The sequence below is a fragment of the Kogia breviceps genome, chromosome 3 (assembly GCF_026419965.1).
Source record: "Kogia breviceps isolate mKogBre1 chromosome 3, mKogBre1 haplotype 1, whole genome shotgun sequence".
Taxonomy (NCBI): Eukaryota; Metazoa; Chordata; class Mammalia; order Artiodactyla; family Physeteridae; genus Kogia; species Kogia breviceps.
The window spans coordinates 102,966,362-102,983,739 of NC_081312.1; the positions used below are offsets into that span (position 1 = coordinate 102,966,362).

The following is a 17,378-nucleotide window of genomic DNA, read 5'->3' on the forward strand; positions in this document are numbered from 1 at the left end:
AGATCCAGTTGGAGAATAGATGGGAATGTGTGGTGATCTATAATGTAGTAATAATAATAATAACTATGATTCTGGCCATTATCTTGCCTTCCCTTCACTCTCTGTAAAACCGTCTTTGATCCACACAATCTAGCCCTGATTCATATGTGAATAGAATTAAAGAACCTCATGGCTGAAAGCAACCCCCCCATTTAGTGCAAATCCCTACCCAAAATATATGTTCTCTAGACCTCTGCTTGCATGCCCCCAGGGACAGGGAGCTCACTACTCCTCATGCTGAAGAGAGATCTCTCTTCCTGGAATCTTCTCTCACTGGGCCTAGTTCAGCTCTCTGGGCCCATAAATGCCAAGTGTCTTTATCAGGGACCTGAAGTCCTGACCAGGCCCCCGAGCCTTCCCCAGGGTACACGGGTTCCAGGCCTATTCCTGTCAAGCCCCTGTGAACAGACCCCACTGTATCAAAAATCTTCTAGACAGGTACCTTGATGACTGACATGGCTATCTGGAGGTGGCTGCACCGTCTCCAGAACTGGAGTGACTGGCTTACCCAGCCGCCACATCTCCTGGCCACCAGGCTCCACAGAGGCCACGACTCCCTGGCCCCTCACGGAGCTACTCACAGAACTCAGCCAGAGCCTAGTAACTCTCTCTTGTCCACTTTGGCCCTTTCCTAGGGCAAGTGGAGGGCTTCGAACAGGGGATCCTGCCTCCCTAATTGAACCCTCCCAGACTGGACCTACTTTCGAAGCTCCATCCTAGTCTCTGCCAAAAAAAAGGTCGTTCCAGGCAGGGCCAAGGACCAGCTCTGCTGATGCCAGTGAGATTCCACCCCAGGGACCAGTCTGACCGACTCTCCCACATTCTTGGACGTGGTTATGTAGCTAACCACTGAGAAGCCCAGCCCATATTTTTCTGTCTCATCCATCAGGGATGTCACGGGGGCCTCGCTCGTGGCTGGTTGGAGTGCATGTCATCATTTTGAGCAGCCAAGAGAGGACATGCAGTTATCCCGCAGGACTCTTATGTAGTGAACTTCTCAAACTTACTATTGTCTTTTCTGGCATTCTGGGCAGCACTTCTAGAATCTCTATTGGAATAGATGTAAGCTTCGCAGTCTAAGCTTAGATTGGCTTTTTTAGCCCCCTGTTTAATAAAAAGGGGAGAGATGCTAATATTTATAAATGCCAGTTCTTGACATGTATCATTTCAGCGAGTCTTCATCACAGCTCTCTGTGGGAGGATTGTGGTTACCACTTGGAAGATGAGGGATCTGAGCCTTGGGAAGTGAAGTAGCTTACCCAGGGTCGCACAGCAAGCAAGGGGTGGAGCTAGGACTCAAACCCAGGATTGTCTTAGCTTCAAACTCCTGCTTTTTCTAGATTCTGGGCCCTACCTCCCCAGTCCCCACACCCCTTGGTATAACTTTTCAGATTCAGCCAGCATGTTCTTCACAAGCATGTGCTGGGGGCCTGCTCTGGGCCAGCCCCTCCGCACCCTCCCTCGTCCTACCCTGTCCTGTCTTTTTGGACAGTCTTGTCTCCTGTCAGCCTGAGGGTGGGCCCCAATCTCTGCCCCTCCCTGTGTGCCACACATAGGACCAGAGAACAGAGCAGGGGCTTGGGAAGAAAGATGCTCCCCAGGGGGTGTGAGACTCAGCGTGTGTGGGGGGTGGCAGTCTTCCCGGTGGCTCATCTGCTGTTATTTTTTAATAGTTATTTAAATTTTTTTGTGGGGTGGTCTGGTAGCAAAAATAGTACGTGTCTGTGGTAGAGATCTAGGAGTCATCCTTGATTCCTTTTTCTTACCCTCACCTCCTCACATCCAACTCATCAACTAACTGCCGATGAGTTGTTTTTGCTCTAACGTATATCCTGCATCTGTCTGGTCCCTCCCTCACCCTAGCCCGAGCCTCATCTTCCTGTCTTGGGTGACTGCGACAGTCAGCCCACTGGTCCCCTGCACCTGTGCCTGCTCCCCTTCAATCCAGGCTCCACTCAGCAGCCCAAAGGAACTTTTCACAATGAATAAAACATCCCAGCATTTCCCAGGTGACTCTTCGTTGCGCTAGGGATGAAGTCCAAAACTTTACCTTGGCCTTCAGGGCCCACCCTCCCTCTGTGGCCTCCTTTCCTGCTGTCGCCCCTACCTCTGCCCATCTTACTCCGTGTGCTGACCTGCTGTTGTTCCTCAAAAACACCAGGCTCCTTCCCAGCTCTGCTCTTTTTTTTTTTTTTTTTTTTTTTTATATTTTATTTTTGGCTGCGTTGGGTCTTCATTGCTGCGCGTGGGCTTTTCTCTGGTTGCGGTGAGTGGGGGCTACTCTTCATTGCAGTGCACAGGCTTCTCATTGCAGTGGCTTCCCTTGTTGTAGAGCACGGGCTCTAGGCACGCGGACTTCAGTAGTTGTGGCGCATGGGCTTAGTTGCTCCACGGCATGTGGGATCTTCCCGGACCAGGGCTCGAACCCGTGTCCCCTGCATTGGCAGGTGGATTCTTAACCACTGTGCCACCAGGGAAGTCACTCTGCTCTTTGCCCTGCTCCTGCTCCTCTAGGAGTGACTGAGTTCTTATCGTCCAGGTATAAATTCAGATGTGACCTCTGCAGAAAGGCCTCCTCTGATCCTCCAGCTAGAGTGACCCCTTAGCCCCATCCCAGGTACTCTCTCTCACATTACCAGGCTCGATTTTCTTAATTGCACTTGTCACTCTTTGGAATTATCTTGTTTCTTTATTTGCTTATTTATTTGCTTATCATCTGTACCCCCCATCCCCATGAGGGGTACTCCACTGAGTCTCTAGCACCTATATACTATATACTTACTATATAGTAAGTGCCCAATAAGTATTTGGTGACAGAATGAAAAATAACAGAGAAAAATGTAAAGGAGAAATAGAAATACAATTGTGGATATGGTAGCAGTTAATAATGTAATAATTGTTTTGTGTGTGTGTGTGTGTGTGTGTGTGTGTGTGTGTATAAGCTGGGGATCACCTGCCCTTTTAATTATAGGCTTGAGGGTGCCTGAGCCTGAAGCATTGCACATATGGGAGACACACATGTACACATGTGGGTTGTATGCATGCACATGCATGTGCATACACTCGTTTCCCTGTTCAGTAGCAGTGTGACCTCTGACAAGGTCTTTTACCTTTTGGGCCTCAGTTGCTTCACTTGTAGAATGGGGCTGCCTGGGGCTGGAGGCAGAGGCCTGGACATCTTGGCCTCTTGAGGTCAGCCCTGGCCAGCGACAGCAGCACTGCAGGCAGCTGGGGCTCTGAGATCTGTCTGCTGGCCTGCTGCGTTGTACCAAGGGGTGCCAGGAGGTGTTTATTGAACTCCACCTCCATACACGGCTGCTCCCCGCTGCCCTCTAAGGTGAGGATCTCACCCAGGCAGGAGGGAGTAGTCCGAGGTCAGGAAATTGGCAGGAAAGCCTGGAGACATGAGCTTTGCTGCCAGGAGGTGGATTACTTTCACAGTCGAGGTCTCTTGGATGCATCAGTAGCTTCAGTTTGAATGTTTTCATTTTTGTGTATGTTTTCTTTTAAAAAAAAATTTTTGATACCATATTTTACTTCTGGAATTTTTTTTCTTTCAATTGCTACAGAAATAATTTCCATGCAATTAAAAAGAGAAAACACAGGGCTTCCCTGGTGGCACTGTGGTTGAGAATCCACCTGCCAGTGCAGGGGACACGGGTTCGAGCCCTGGCCCAGGAAGATCCCACATGCCGCAGAGCAAATAAGCCTGTTTGCCACAACTACTGAGTCTGCCCTAGAGCCCGTGAGCCACAACTACTGAAGCCCACGCACCTAGAGCCTGTGCTCCTCAACAAGAGAAGCCACGGCAATGAAAAGCCTGGCACTGCAATGAAGAGTAGCCCCTGCTCACTGCAACTAGAGAAAGCCCACGCACAGCAGTGAAGACCCAATGCAGACAAAAATAAATAATAAAATAAAATAAATAAATTTATTTTTAAAAAACGGGAGAACACACACACATCTGTATTTCTACTGTTCCAAGTCCACAGCTGTTCCCTCTCTGCCCCCTTACCTTTTTCCTGTGAAGACAATACTGGAACCTTGCAGAACATGTGGGAAGTAAAAGTGGCCCTTGACCTCTGTGCCTCAGTTTCCTGATCCAAAAAATAAGAATATAAATTGCTCCTTGTACAGTTGTTGTACAGACCACATGGGCCAACATTTGTAAAGCACTTAGAATGTGTTTTTGTTAAATAGGATGAGTTAATTAATAGAAAAGAAAGGGCACCATTAATGCCACCATCATGACACAAAAAGGCAGCAGTGGAAGTCTGTCCTTAGAGTCAGAAATCAAGAGTTTGAGCCCCGACTCTGCCCTCACTCCCCGTGTAACCAGGCGTATGTGTGTGGCTTCTCGAAGCCTCAGCTCCTGCATCTATAGAATGGTTATGAAATCTGGAGGTCGTGATGCTGTGGTGCGGGCTGGGGGTAATAGATATAAGTGGGCTCCGTGAGCGCAGAGACCTGCACACTGCTGCAACTCAGCCCCACCCTCATCCATTTTCTGTTTTCTTGCTCAATATTGTTAGGTAAACATTGTTCTGTGCTGCTACCAGTCTCCGTGTTCATCATTTTTAATGGTTGTGTAATATTCCATCCAACAAAGGTGTCATGATGCACTCTGTCATCTCTAGTGTGGGATGTTTAGGCAGCTTCCAGCATTTTGGTGTTATTAGTAACCCTGCAGTGAACAGCTCTGTGCCCAGAGCACTTCTTCTCTGATAGATGATTTCCCCAACCAACCTCAGGGATAGTCACTGAGGCTGCTTTGCTGGGGGCCTGGGGGATGGTCCAGCAGCAGTGGCTGGGAGAGTTAGGTCCCTTCAAAAGTGGCCTGATACCCTGCCCCAGGAGCAGCAGCATGGGTAGTGGGGCAGCAAGACACTCCGTGACAGTGCTGAGAAAGATGGGAGAACAGAAGGCCACTATGGGAAGGGTAGTGGATGCTGTGGAGAGTCGGGGCTAGGAGTCTGAGGACCTAAGTTCTGGGTTTTGCCTTTGCCACTCTCTATGTGACCTTGAGCAAATCCCTTCTCCTCTCTGGACCTCAGTTTTCTCTGGGTACTGTGGCCAGGGACTGGGCAAGTGTTGGTCTGGGGCTGTACTATTCAATGTGGTAGCCACTAGCCACATGTGGCTATTTTGATTTAAATATAAATGAATAAAAGAAAAGAAAAAATCAGATTCTTAGCGTCACTATCCACATTCCAGTATCCGCATGTGGCTAGTGGCTACCATATTGGGCAGCACAGGTATTGAACACATTCATCATTGCAGAAAGCGCTATTCGACTGTGCTGGTCTAGAGACATTTCTAGAGATCCAATCAGCCCAATGTTCTGTGATTCAAGATCTCTGTCATCATGCCTTTTTCTGGAGCTGGGAAGAAAGCCAGCATCCTTTATTTTATTTTATTTTTTTATTTTTTTGCGGTACGCGGGCCTCTCACTGTTGGGGCATCTCCCGCTGCGGAGCACAGGCTCCGGATGCGCAGGCTCAGTGGCCATGGCTCACGGGCCCAGCTGCTCCGCGGCACGTGGGATCCTCCCGGACCGGAGCACGAACCCGTGTCCCCTGCATCAGCAGGCGGACTCTCAACCACCACGCCACCAGGGAAGCCCTGCCAGCATCCTTTAGATCAGAGGATTCATTAAGGGCCTAAAGAGGCTTAGTGACTTTCCAAACCCCAGGACCTCTGGCAGTGTCCTGAGACTGAAATATCCTCACCCTCTTTCTCTCCCCAAAGGTCCCAGCTTGGTCTCAAAGAGAAGCTGGGGAAGAGTGTGGGCCCCTCGAGGGGTGGCCCCCCAGCCAGGGACAGTGCCCAAGGGAGGCTGGTGTGAAGCCAGAGTAGTTGGTTTCCTGGTTCCTCAAACAGGAAGGCACTTGGAAGGCCTGCACTGCTCTCTGCCTATGCCTGGAACACCACCATTCATGCCCTTGAGTTAAGCATTTTCCTCTCTAGGATTCTTTTAGAAGTCCAGACCAGATATCAGAGGAGGCGGCTGCCTCACTCAGCTTTGTCCTATTCTGGCTGCCTCAGACCCTAGGCCTGGTTCTGGGCGCGCACTGGGAGAGGAACTGTGAGAAATGAGTCCACAGCACGGAGGGTGAAGCCCCCACCCACCCACCCCGCCCTCTCCCCACACCAGGCACATGCCCTCTGGCAACAGCACATGCATTCCAGCCATGCCTGCCCCCTGCCCTCCCTTTTCTTCAGGGGGAAGGCCTTCTACAGATGCTCTCCTACAGCCTGGAGGTACTCCAGGGGAAGGGGGCAGTAAATAGGGGAAATGAGATACAAGATGTGAGGAAGTGAAGATAAACTTGGCTGACTTTGGTCTCACCTTTGTTAAGGTGTGGCCACCATCTGCCTTACGCCCTGTGCCCCTCTGTCTTCCATGTGAACTGTATCGCTCACTCTTGCTTCTCCTTTCTCTAGGGACCACACAGCCATGTCCTGGCTGCCTTGAGTCTGCCTCCTGCCAGCGTTCCAGGGCTCTGGCCCTGTCCAGCCCCTGCAACCGCTCCCGCACCTATTCCTCCCCTCAGCCTGCGCGAAGGCACTCCTCAAGCTTCAGGACTCAGCAGGCACAATAGCAGTCACGGTAGGTGGCATACCCACCCTGCCTACTCCCTAGCTCCTGGGGATGTCTGAGCCTTCTTGGTCTCTGGAACAGGAAGGATACATTTCTGAACACTGTATCTGTCAGGATCCCTTTGGTTGCAAGGAGCAAAAATCTTATTTCAGTAAAATGAAATTATCAGCTCTTGTGACTGAAGTGTCCAGGGGTAGGTTGGGCTTCAGGCAGGGCTTGATCCAGTGGTTTCAACAATGTGAACAGGATCTGTTTTCTGTCTGTATTTCTCTGCTTCTCTTTTTTGGTGATGGCTCCACTCCTAGTGGCTTTTCACATGATGTGATCATAAGACATCTGCCAGCAGTTTCTGGGGCAACATGCTACCAGGTTGAAATCTGGGATCCGGGCTAGAGACAAAATCTGCTTTCCTGATAGAACAAATAAAAGTCCTGGAGTTGATCTCTTGGGCCCTATTGGCAGGATTAAGATCATCCTGCTCCTTTAATTGGGCTTGGAAACATGGATGGGCTGGGGATAAGGGTTTATCCTTCCCCAACCATGGGACCAGGAATGAGGGGGAGAGTGTTTCCCAAAGGAAGCTTAGGGTCCTGCTGGCAGGAAGAGATGCCTCCAACTGGGGGAGGCAAATAACAAATGATTATTATAGATGAGTCTGCCCTATCCTTTTTTTTAAGGCACAGTTTAGGTCTCTCCTTCTCTAGGAAACCTTTGCTGACTGCTCCAGCCAATGGTTATTTCCTTTAGTTCATCCGCCAGCTCCACCTTTTTTACAGATGGAAAGCCTGAGGCTCAGTGTGTATTTCCTTATGAATACTCTATTGGTTACTGCATTAGTGCCAAAGTGTGTTGCTCTCTTTGCCTTGGCTGCTAGGAAGCTCATAGCTGGTTCGTGGCCCATTTCTGATAAGTGCTCAGGATGCTGTGGCATGCAGTTGTTCAGTAGTCTTACCATTGGCTTCATCTTCTTCTCTCTCATGTTTTTCCCTTGTTCTGATTTCTTCTCTTATGTTTCAGTTTGTGCTGTTCTTAGCAGCCTCAAACTCTTTTAGAAGGAGATGGGGTATAAATAACCAAGAGTGGCCATAAATGAAGCATTCAGCACTAACTGCAGCCAAATGCTAGGCCTTTTCCTTTCTCGAGGCAGCTGGGGTGGAGGTCTCCCCAGGCCCAAGGCCAAGCCTGTCCTCAGGGCGGCACCAAAGCCTGACCATGGTAGCCCCAGTACAATGCCCACCTTGCCCTCCTTGGGTTAAAAATGGCATTGTTCTGCTTCCCACTCTCTTCCCTTCCCATTCCTCATCTTATCAGAAGCTAATGAAAGAGGCTGGGAAACCCAATCCTCTGGTAATTAAATTTACTTTAAGGGTATTCAAGTGGAGTAATGAGAAGTTTAATGCAGTGATTAGATTTTTCTTTAATTAATTAAAATTATAACCATGTGTCTTCCCAGCAAACCAACTTGACCCTCTGCTTGAGAGTAGTAGGCAGAGTGGTAGTGGAGGGTTTGGTTGGGTGAGTGGGGCTCCTGAGGGGCGAGTGCGGCCTTCTGCCCAGCTCCGATGCCCACTCAGGCCAGTCTCTTGATTCAGCTCCCATTTCTGAGCCCTGTGAGTGCCAGACCTGGGCTAGACCTGAGTCACCCAGGGCTGAGGGATCCAGCAGTCCCCGCACCCAGCTGAAAACTGATTCAGGACGGAGGTTTCAGAGGAGGGTCAGCAAGAGTTACTTAAAGCAAGGAGCACAAAGGAGAGATTTCAGGCACTGTGATAGGAGGAGGTATTTGGGTGGCATATCTCACTGCCATGTACCAGCTAACACCTTCGCCTTCATGTTCAGCCAGACCTGGGTTTACCTCTGTTGGCACTGGATCATCTGGGCTAATGGAGTGGGGACAGTGGGGTGGATAATAGAAAAATCTGAGCTAACTCACAAACCACTTCTCCTTGGCTTAGGAATGCCAGAAGTCTGACTGTCCTGCTGTGTTTCTGAAGGCCAGTTAAGATGCAAGGAAGCACTTCCTGCCTTGAGCCCCTTCTGTAGGAGTCAGGTGGTGGCTGGAGCATAGTGAGTATGGGAATCCCAGCATAGCTTCCTGGAGTGGAGCAGAGGACAGGCCTTGCCTGAGTAGAGGGTGGGCATAGGGCATAGTGGAGACTCAGAAGACAGGCCCCAGCACCCCAGGGATAGGATATGTTGTTCTCAAAGCTGTGGGTAAGGCTGGGAGAAGTCCTGAGCCCTTCATGGTAGGGAGCAGAAAACTTCCTTCATTGAACCCTGACCCCAGTCCCACACTGAGCCTTGATCCTGGACAGACTGAACTTTGATCCCAGCCCCACACTGAGCCCTGATCTTGAACAGACTGAATCTTGATCCTGGTCCCACGCTGAGCTCTGACCCCAGCCCCACAATGAGCCCAGCATTGTCATGGATACTCAGTAGAGCAACAGGTGCGGTGTGGGGGGGGCGGGCGGTGAATGGTCGTGTTTGTTCATTCCCACTGCTATCTCTGCTGCCTGTGGGCAGGACTCCTGTGCCAGACCCCACACTCTGCAATGGATAAGATGAATCAGATGTGGTTCCTGCCCACAGGGCTGGTGGGGGAGGTGACAAGCAAGCAGTCAATGACAGCCGAGTGATCAAAGTCGAAGTGGGCCTCACTTGGAGTGTTCCTCTGGCAGCAGGTGGGAGGGGGAGGTGCTGGAGATGGGCCAGTGGGGAAGCAGCTAAGATAGGGTCCCTGTGAGCGATGAGGAGGATGGCACCCGTGGGGGTCTTGGGGGTGCCTAGGGTGAGTGATTCTCCCCACCTCCAAGAGCTGGCTGTGACTCCCCCAGGGCGTGCTCAGCTCCTGGTGAACCAAAGGCCTCACCTCTGGGGCAGGTTGGTGGTGTGCTGGGCACTGGGCTGGTAATATTACTTACAAGGAAAGCATTTTTATCCATTTCACAGAAGAGGAAATGGAGACGTGCAGGGACTTGCCTAATGACACTCAGCCTGAAGTAGCCCAGTGGGGCATGGTCCCAGGTCTTACTGTCTCCAGGCCTGCACACCACTGTTCCCGCGAATGAACTTGCCCTAGGAGGCAGGGAGGGGCTCCTCTTCTTCCAACTTCTCCACCCCGAACTGAGTGAATACTACTGGGCACGGGTGGGGGCTGGTGGGCCTCGGAGTAGGGGGTGAGAGGAGGGCCTTGGCTGGGTAGGGGACTAGCCCCAGGAAGGAGGGTCTTCTCCTTCCTCCATCCCCACTCCTCCCTCTCTGAATGCCACCCCTCTGGATTTCTGCACCTCTCTCCGCCCCTACGGTCCCCTCCTTCCATGGCTCAACCCCTTCTGAATAACCAGGCCGGGAGAAGCCACCCGACCAGTCACCTACCACTCGCATGGGGAAACTGAGGCCCTGGGAGGGGCAGGGACCTGCTCAAGATCGTGGGGCTCTGCCTCTCGTGTCTCTTTAAGGTGCAGAGTGTGAAATGACATTACCTGAAGTTTATACTTTAAACACAAGGATAATATGTGAATACTTTTGCTGGGCTGGGAGGCCCTGTGGCTCATCTGCCCCCCACAAGTTCACATCACATGGGCAGATGCCCCGCGAGCCACCTTGGCCTCCTTGGGCACGGCGCCCCCGCCAGACGCGGCCATCCCCCCCTCCCTGGGTCCCAGGTGCTGCAAATCACTTTCTCATTGAATTCTCTCAGCAGTCTAGGAAGGTGCATGTCTTTCTACAGGTGAGGATGCCGAAGTGGGGAGCTAGGCCACTGTCCTGCAGCTAACTGCAAAGGTGGATTTGCCTGCCAGGTTCCGATCGTAGGCAATCCACCCGCTCCAGAGTGCCCCCTCCTCGCCTGCGGGCAGCTGCCCCCTCCAAGGGCCCCCAGCACCCCTACCCCCGCATCCACTGCTGCTTCCCTACTTGTCCTGTGCTCCAGCCAAAACCAGTGACTCTTCCCCAACGCTCCGCACACTTGTCTACCCCCAGGCCCTTGTTCGAGCTGTTCCAGCCCCCAGGAGTTCCCTTGACCAACTCCATCTGCCCAGATCCCCTTCATCTTTTTAGGCTGGGCCCAGACGCCACTTCCTTCATGGAGACCCCTGTCTGCTTCATCCCAATCAGAAGCCAGGCCCGCGCTCCTGCGAACACCATCCGACGGCTCTTGGCCTGTCCATCTCTTAGGCTCCTGGCCTCCATGTGTCTGACTTTACAGCACGTGGAGGGCAGAGTAGTCTCCTGGCCCCCGGCTTCCCTGGCCCGTTACCCCCAGGGCCTGACACACAGTAGGTGTGCAGGGAGTAGCTTGGGTCCCCGCCTCGGGTGGGGCTGCAGCTCCACAAACCGTCCCTTTCCTCAGCAGTCCTGGGTCCGCTGGCCCCCAACTGCGCTGGTACCAGCCCCCATCCTCACCGCCGCTCCAGCTCCCTGAGGAGACCAGCTGCTTCCTTTAGCCCTGTCTGGGTGGCGTTGGGGGCTGGCTTCTGGGCCCAGCAGACCTCCCTGTGCATGCTTGACCTGCCCAGGTTCTGGGGGCAAGAACAAGACAAACCTCAACCTTGAGACTCCCAGCCAAGTCTTGAAGCCTGGCAGGTATAGGTACTTTGTGCTGAGCGCTGCTGGGGGGCTGCACAGGTGCCCTGCCTGGCACCACTCACTGGCTGTGCTGATTGTTGGCTGTGTGACTTTGAGCATGTTGGGTAACCCCTATCTGCCTCAGTTTCCTATCTGTTAAATGAGGTGATGACAGACCTTCCTAGGGTTGCTATGAGGATTGAAGGAATCAGTACAATGTAAAGCATACAGCACAGCCCCGGCACAGACACATGTGTCCTCCCTGGTTGTTGGCTGTCACCGTTGCTGGGAGGGAGAGAGAAGCCAGAGTGTGGGGGAGTGTTCAGGGAGTTTCCAGAAGGTGGCGACACACGAGGAACGACTTGAAAGATAAGGCACAGAAGGCAGGAAAGGACGTTGCGGGAAGGTAGAACCGCAGGGACAGAGGCCCAGAGGAAGTCTGGAGGACTAAAAGGGAGCTGAGCTTGTCTGTCTAGACTTAGGCAAAGAATGGGACAAGGGGATACCTAGGCTGGTGGCACACAAGGGCTATGTCCTGAGGGACCTTAGGGGCCACCCCGAGGAGTTTGGACTGAGGGGCCATGGATGGAGTATTTTTCTTCTTTTTCCCTTTCCTTTTTTTTTTTTTTTTTTTTAACCACAAAAGCAATGTTTGCTCATGCAAAAATTGAAACAGTATAGAAGTGTGTCCTATTAAGGGAAGTTCCCTCTTTGCCCTTAAATTTCATTTTGCCGAGGTCCCACTATTGTTGGTCTGGTATGCCTCCTTCCAGAAGTTTTTCTGTGCTTTTATAAACATACTTATTGTATATTATCTAAAAAAAGAAATGGAATTGTATTATGCACGTTACTCTACGACTTCCATATTTCATTTACCAGTGTGTTGTGGGCATCTGTCAGTGTCACTGCATACAGATCTCCCATGTTCTTTTTAATTGTTGCCTAATACTCCATTGTTTGGACATAACGTAATTTATGTAACTAGTCCTGGGTTGATGGATATTTAGGTGGTCTTCAATTTTTCACTCTTGCAAATAATGCTTCAGTGAACATCCTTGTATATATACCTTGGCTGACACGTGTAAGCCTTTCTATAGGATAGATTCCTAGATGTGGAATTGCCAGGGCAAAGGGTATGCTTATTAAATTTTGATAGCTACTGTCACATTGCTCTTCCAAAAGGTTGGGCCACCCTTGGTATCTGCAGGTAGCCATTTCCCCAGTCATCCTCGCACTGAACATTATCAAGCTTTTTAATTTTTGCTAATCCAGGAGAACATCTCACTGTGGTTTCAACACTCACTTCCCTTCTCCCCAATGAGGCTGAGCATCTTTTCATGTGGTTATTGGCCATTTGTATTTTCTTCTCAGTAAATTGACTATTCACATCCTTTGCTTATTTTTCTTTTCTTTTTGCCTTTTTCTTATTGGTAAAAAAGGAGCTTTTAGTATATTAGGAATTTTAAAATGTTCATCTGTTATATGTGTTGGAAATATTTCCCTTAGTCTGCTGTTTGTCTTTTTAACTTTGTTTATGGTATCTTTGGCCATATAGAAGCTTTATATCTTTATTCTGTCAAATCTGTCAGACTTCTCCTTAGGGCTTCTGAGTTTCACGTCTTGCTTGGCCAGGCTTCCTGGAATGCTTTTAAGCGGAGCGGGGGTGAGGTCAAATTTGTGACTGGGAAAGGTCATTCTGGTTGCCACTGTGTGGAGGGTGGGTGGAGCGAGGACTGCAAGCCAGCTGGGGTGGGGGTGAGGGAGAACCGGGAGAAGATGAGTTTGAGAAATATTCGGGAATTGGCTGACTATGGTGAGAAGATGTGAGGGTGAGAGAGGGAAAGAAAGGACTCGAGAGTGATGTCTGGGTGTTTGTCTGGGGACTGCATGGCTGATGCCACCACCAGCCTGAGTTAGGGGCAGGACCAGGGAGGGAAATGCATGCCTGTGCATGTGAGTGTTCACCCAGGCAGGGACATGTGGACATATGAGTACATACATGCATGTACATGTACATGCCCATATCCATGCTTGGAAGTTCTGGAGGCTAGCACATCTGTGCTGTGGCTCCATGGCAGGGAGGAGAGGTGTCTACTTTTTGTGGAATTCCTGTTCTCTACCAAGTACTGTACAAGGCAACACACACACACACGCACGCACGCACACACGCACACACACTCACACATGCTCTGTAATCTTTACTACCATATAAAGTATGTTTTACAGATAAGGAAGCAGACTCAGTGTAAGTAACTTGCTCAAGGTCACAGAGCTGGTGACTGTCAGAAAGGGGATTTTGGGGACAACTTAGATCCAACCACCCACAGACAGAATTCCTGCCAATGGCATTGAGGGGCCTTTCATCCATTTCTAGCGTGACCAACCCAGTTTCATCAGGGACTCTTAGGATGAGTGCTGGAGCCTGACTGCCTGGGTTTGAAACTCAGCCCCATTCCTTATAAAGCAAGCTCCTCCCCCTCTCTGTGCCTTGGTTTCCCCATCCTGAAAATGCAGACAGTGACAGTACCACCTCCTAGGGTGCTGGTGGGCATTGAACATGTTCGTGCATGGGAAGTGCTTAGCCCAGTGAGGGCGGAGCGCTCGGGATGCCATCTATGGTGACTGCGATGAGATGGTGATGTCTGTGCCCCTTTACCCTCTCCCATCCCTCTCCATCCTCCCTCCACCTGCCACCTCTCTCCTGTGCCGGCTCTTCCTCGGCTCCCCACAGGAACTTCTTTCAATGTTTGCCTTTGAAACTTCGTCCTCTATTTTCATCCCCCAAACCCTTAGCAGACAGTGAATTAAAGCCCAGTCAGTCAGCAAAAACCATTCGGGGGAAAACGATTCATGTCGTGCTCACGGAATTCTCCCCCAAGCAGTTCTAGTCAGGCATTCTCCACCAGCCAATGTGTTCATCCCAACATTGCCCAGGCCTCTGGATGCCAGACCATAAGGTCCAAATCTAAAACCCCTTCCTCCCTGAGTGGAGATCCTCAAGTTTACGTTCGAGCCAGGGGCCTGAGCTGACCCCAGCCCAGTCAAATCTCCACTCTAGCCACAAGCCATTGCTGGATCCTTGACCCCAAGATGAGTAATTCTCAGCATCATTTGTCAGGAAACTTGCCCGTAGGAAACAAAAGCAGAAAGCACAGCAAATTCTGGGCACAGTTCCTTACCACTAGCATATCTAAGCAAATCCTGTGGTCATGAGGGTAGGTGCAAGGTGTCCAAACTGGGTTAAAATCTCAGGTCTGCACCCAATTTAGATGTTCTCCTATGCCAAAAAACTCACTGAAATCACCAAACTTATCATTATGGATTTCTCATCATCAAAATAAACCCCCAAGTAAATAAATCCCCAAATAGGGACTTCCCTGGTGGCACAGTGGTTAAGAATCCGCCTGCCAGTGCAGGGGACACGGGTTCGATCCCTGGTCCGGGAAGATTCCCACATGCCACGGAGCAACTAAACCCGTGCGCCACAACTACTGAGCCTGTGCCCTAGAGCCCGTGTGCCAGCCCGCGTGCCACAACTACTGAGCCCGTGGTGCGCAACAAGAGAAGCCACTGCAATGAGAAGCCTGTGCACCGCAACAAAGAGTAGCTCCCGCTCGCCGCAACTAGAGAGAAAAGCCCACGTGCAGCAATGAAGACCCAACGCAGCCAAATAAATAAATAAATAAATAAAATTTAAAGAAATAAATAAACCCCCAAGTAAAAAAACCCTCGTGGTAAAGAATGGAGCAGTTACTGCCTGTTGCTTTGGGGGATTTTGTTTTCAGTTGAACTGTATCAGTCACACCCTTTTATTCTTAGCCAAAAAGATGGCAAAACTCGCTTCAGTCCTTCCCAGGAAACAGCCACACCCAACTGCAGGCCCCCCACCCCCAAAGCCTCTGAGAGAGGATTCCTTATGACTGCTCTTTTAGAAGCCCCTGTCCCCAGGTCCCTGGGTTCCACCAAGTCCACCTTTGCCCCAGGGGCTTCCCCTGCCTCTGATCCAAGTCCCCACCCCAGCACACCCCAGTACCACTGCAGGGTGCCATGCAAGGCCACAGTTTCCAGCTACCCTGGCCCCATTTCAAAACCACAGGCCTCTGGATGCACGTAGACAAGTATTGACACCGGCATCCAGCGCTCATTCTCAAGAAGTCTTTTTAATGGCCTCGAAGAAGCCGTATTGTACCAGTCTGGAGGGGGTGTGTGGCAGGAGACAGTGTATTTCACAGTAGCCAAATATTACTTCTTGGAAAAGGCAAGAAGTCACAGGGGCTTTATATAAACTAAGGGCTTTCCCCTCAGATCGTCTACCAGTGCCCCGCTCTTATCTTGAGGGGAGCCCTCTTCTCCCTATTCCCTGTGTTGTCCCACAGGAGCATACAACATTCAAGGTGATAATTGCTAAAGTGTCAGTAAGTTCAAAATATAAATCTACAATTAAGCTTGCAGTGCATTGTCATTTGCGGCTCCAAGACCCTGTTGGAGTTTCCTTCCCCCTCCCCGACCCCAAACTGTCCATCCAGGACAGACCAGTTTGGGGTCCAAGCGCCTTTCTGAGAGCTGGTCCCAAACCTGAGTTAGGGATAAAGCTCTAAAGACACTCCAGCCTTTGTTCTAAGGTCAAGTTCAAGCCCTTGAATGTAGGCCAAGTGCCCAGCTGTCATGGAGATGCTCCCAGCTGCCTCGGCTCACACCTCCCTTCCCCAGATGGGGATTGTCCTGCTAGTGGATCCTGCCAAAGGGCCTGGAACTGCCCCCTTTCCCTTGTGAATGGGGAACCTTTCAACTTGGTGATTGAGATATTCCATCCCCCACTGAAATCCTAGTCATCTAGGGGCTCCCAAATGGAGCCCCTAAATGACTAGTGTTTTTGTCTGGTGACAATTCTGTCACCCAGAAAGTCATCCAAACATGTTCTCAAACCATATGCCCCCATGTGGCCAGTGGGGATGTAGGTAGCATAGTGATGTGCTACACGAACAAGCTGTCTCTGAACTCTCAGTGATTTAATGCGACAAGGCTCCTTTCTCCTTTCTTCCTTTACCGTATGAATTCACATTACATGTTCGTTGTGGGAAGTGGGGAGGGTGGCAGCCTCTGGTCCATTTAGTCACGCGGGGACCCAGGCTGACAGAAGCTCCACCATGTGGTAGCTGCCCCATCTGGAATTTGTGGCCGTCTTCAGCCACTGTGGCAAAGAAGAGAAAAAGGTAGAGGCACACATTGGCTCCTAAATGCATTGGCCCAGCAGTGACACACATCACTTTTGTTCACAGCCCACTGGCCAGAACTTCTCATATGGCCTCAGCTACCTGTAAAGGAGCTGAGGAAGTATGGGGACATTCTGTGGGGGGGAGGAAATGTGCCCAGACATTCAGTGAGCAGTAAAGTTATCTGTAGCAGGGGTTTTATGGGGTGTTCTCAGAGCAAGGGTTTCAGAATTGCCAAGGTCATGACTTCCTGTTCATTCTCTCCACCTGGGGAGGCCCAGGGGTTTGTGGGAGGGACTGATGGGAAAAGCTTTGAGGAAGAGTCTCCGTGAATGAATCAGCCCCATGGCAGGCCCAGGCCCTCTACCATCAGGCTCCAGGTTTGACTCAGCCTCACCCCTCTTATCCCCATTGGACACCTGCCATACCAACATAAAATGAATTTTTTAGGAGGAGAAGCAGGATTGAGAGTGAAAATTAGTTCAGCTTTGGAGGGAGAAAATCCAAGAGGCGGCATCTAGAAGCCACTCTGTCTTAGTCTGTTCAGGCTACTATAACAAAATACCAGAGACTGAGTGGCTTATAAACAACAGTAGTTTAATTCTTACAGTCTGGAGGCTGGAAATCCAAGATCAAGGCGCTGGCAGATTCAGCGTCTGGTGAGGGCCTGCTTCCTGGTTCATAGATGCCATCTTCTCGCTGTGAGCTCACATGGCACAAGGGGTGACAGGGCTCTCCAGGGTCTCTTTTATAAGGGCACTAATCCTGTTCATGAGGGCTGCACTCTCATGACCTAATCACCTCCCCAAAGCTGCACCTCCAAATGCCATCACATTGGAGATCAGGTTTCAACATATGAATTTTGGGGCGACACAAACGTTCAGTCCATGGCATGCTGGATTGAAGTTGTTGCCTTTCTTCCACGTTTTCATTCCTTTAGCAAATGTGGCTGCTAT

At 50.7% G+C, this 17,378-nt stretch overlaps 1 protein-coding gene across 7 annotated transcripts in view; it reads left to right on the forward strand.

The window, feature by feature from the left end:
• Window positions 1–17,378, forward strand: part of LINGO1 (leucine rich repeat and Ig domain containing 1) — a 200,567-nt gene that overhangs the window by 114,573 nt on the left and 68,616 nt on the right. For 6 of the 7 annotated variants that reach the window (XM_067029383.1, XM_067029385.1, XM_067029387.1 and 3 more), the window contains one exon: window positions 6,484–6,649. Coding sequence is in view for 1 of the 7 variants with exons in the window: in XM_067029381.1 (XP_066885482.1) it covers window position 8,707 (1 nt within the window). In the remaining 6 variants the exon portion in view is untranslated. Of the gene's footprint in view, window positions 1–6,483; window positions 6,650–8,595; window positions 8,708–17,378 lie in introns of those variants that run through there. The other variant, XM_067029381.1, reaches the window with a different exon arrangement.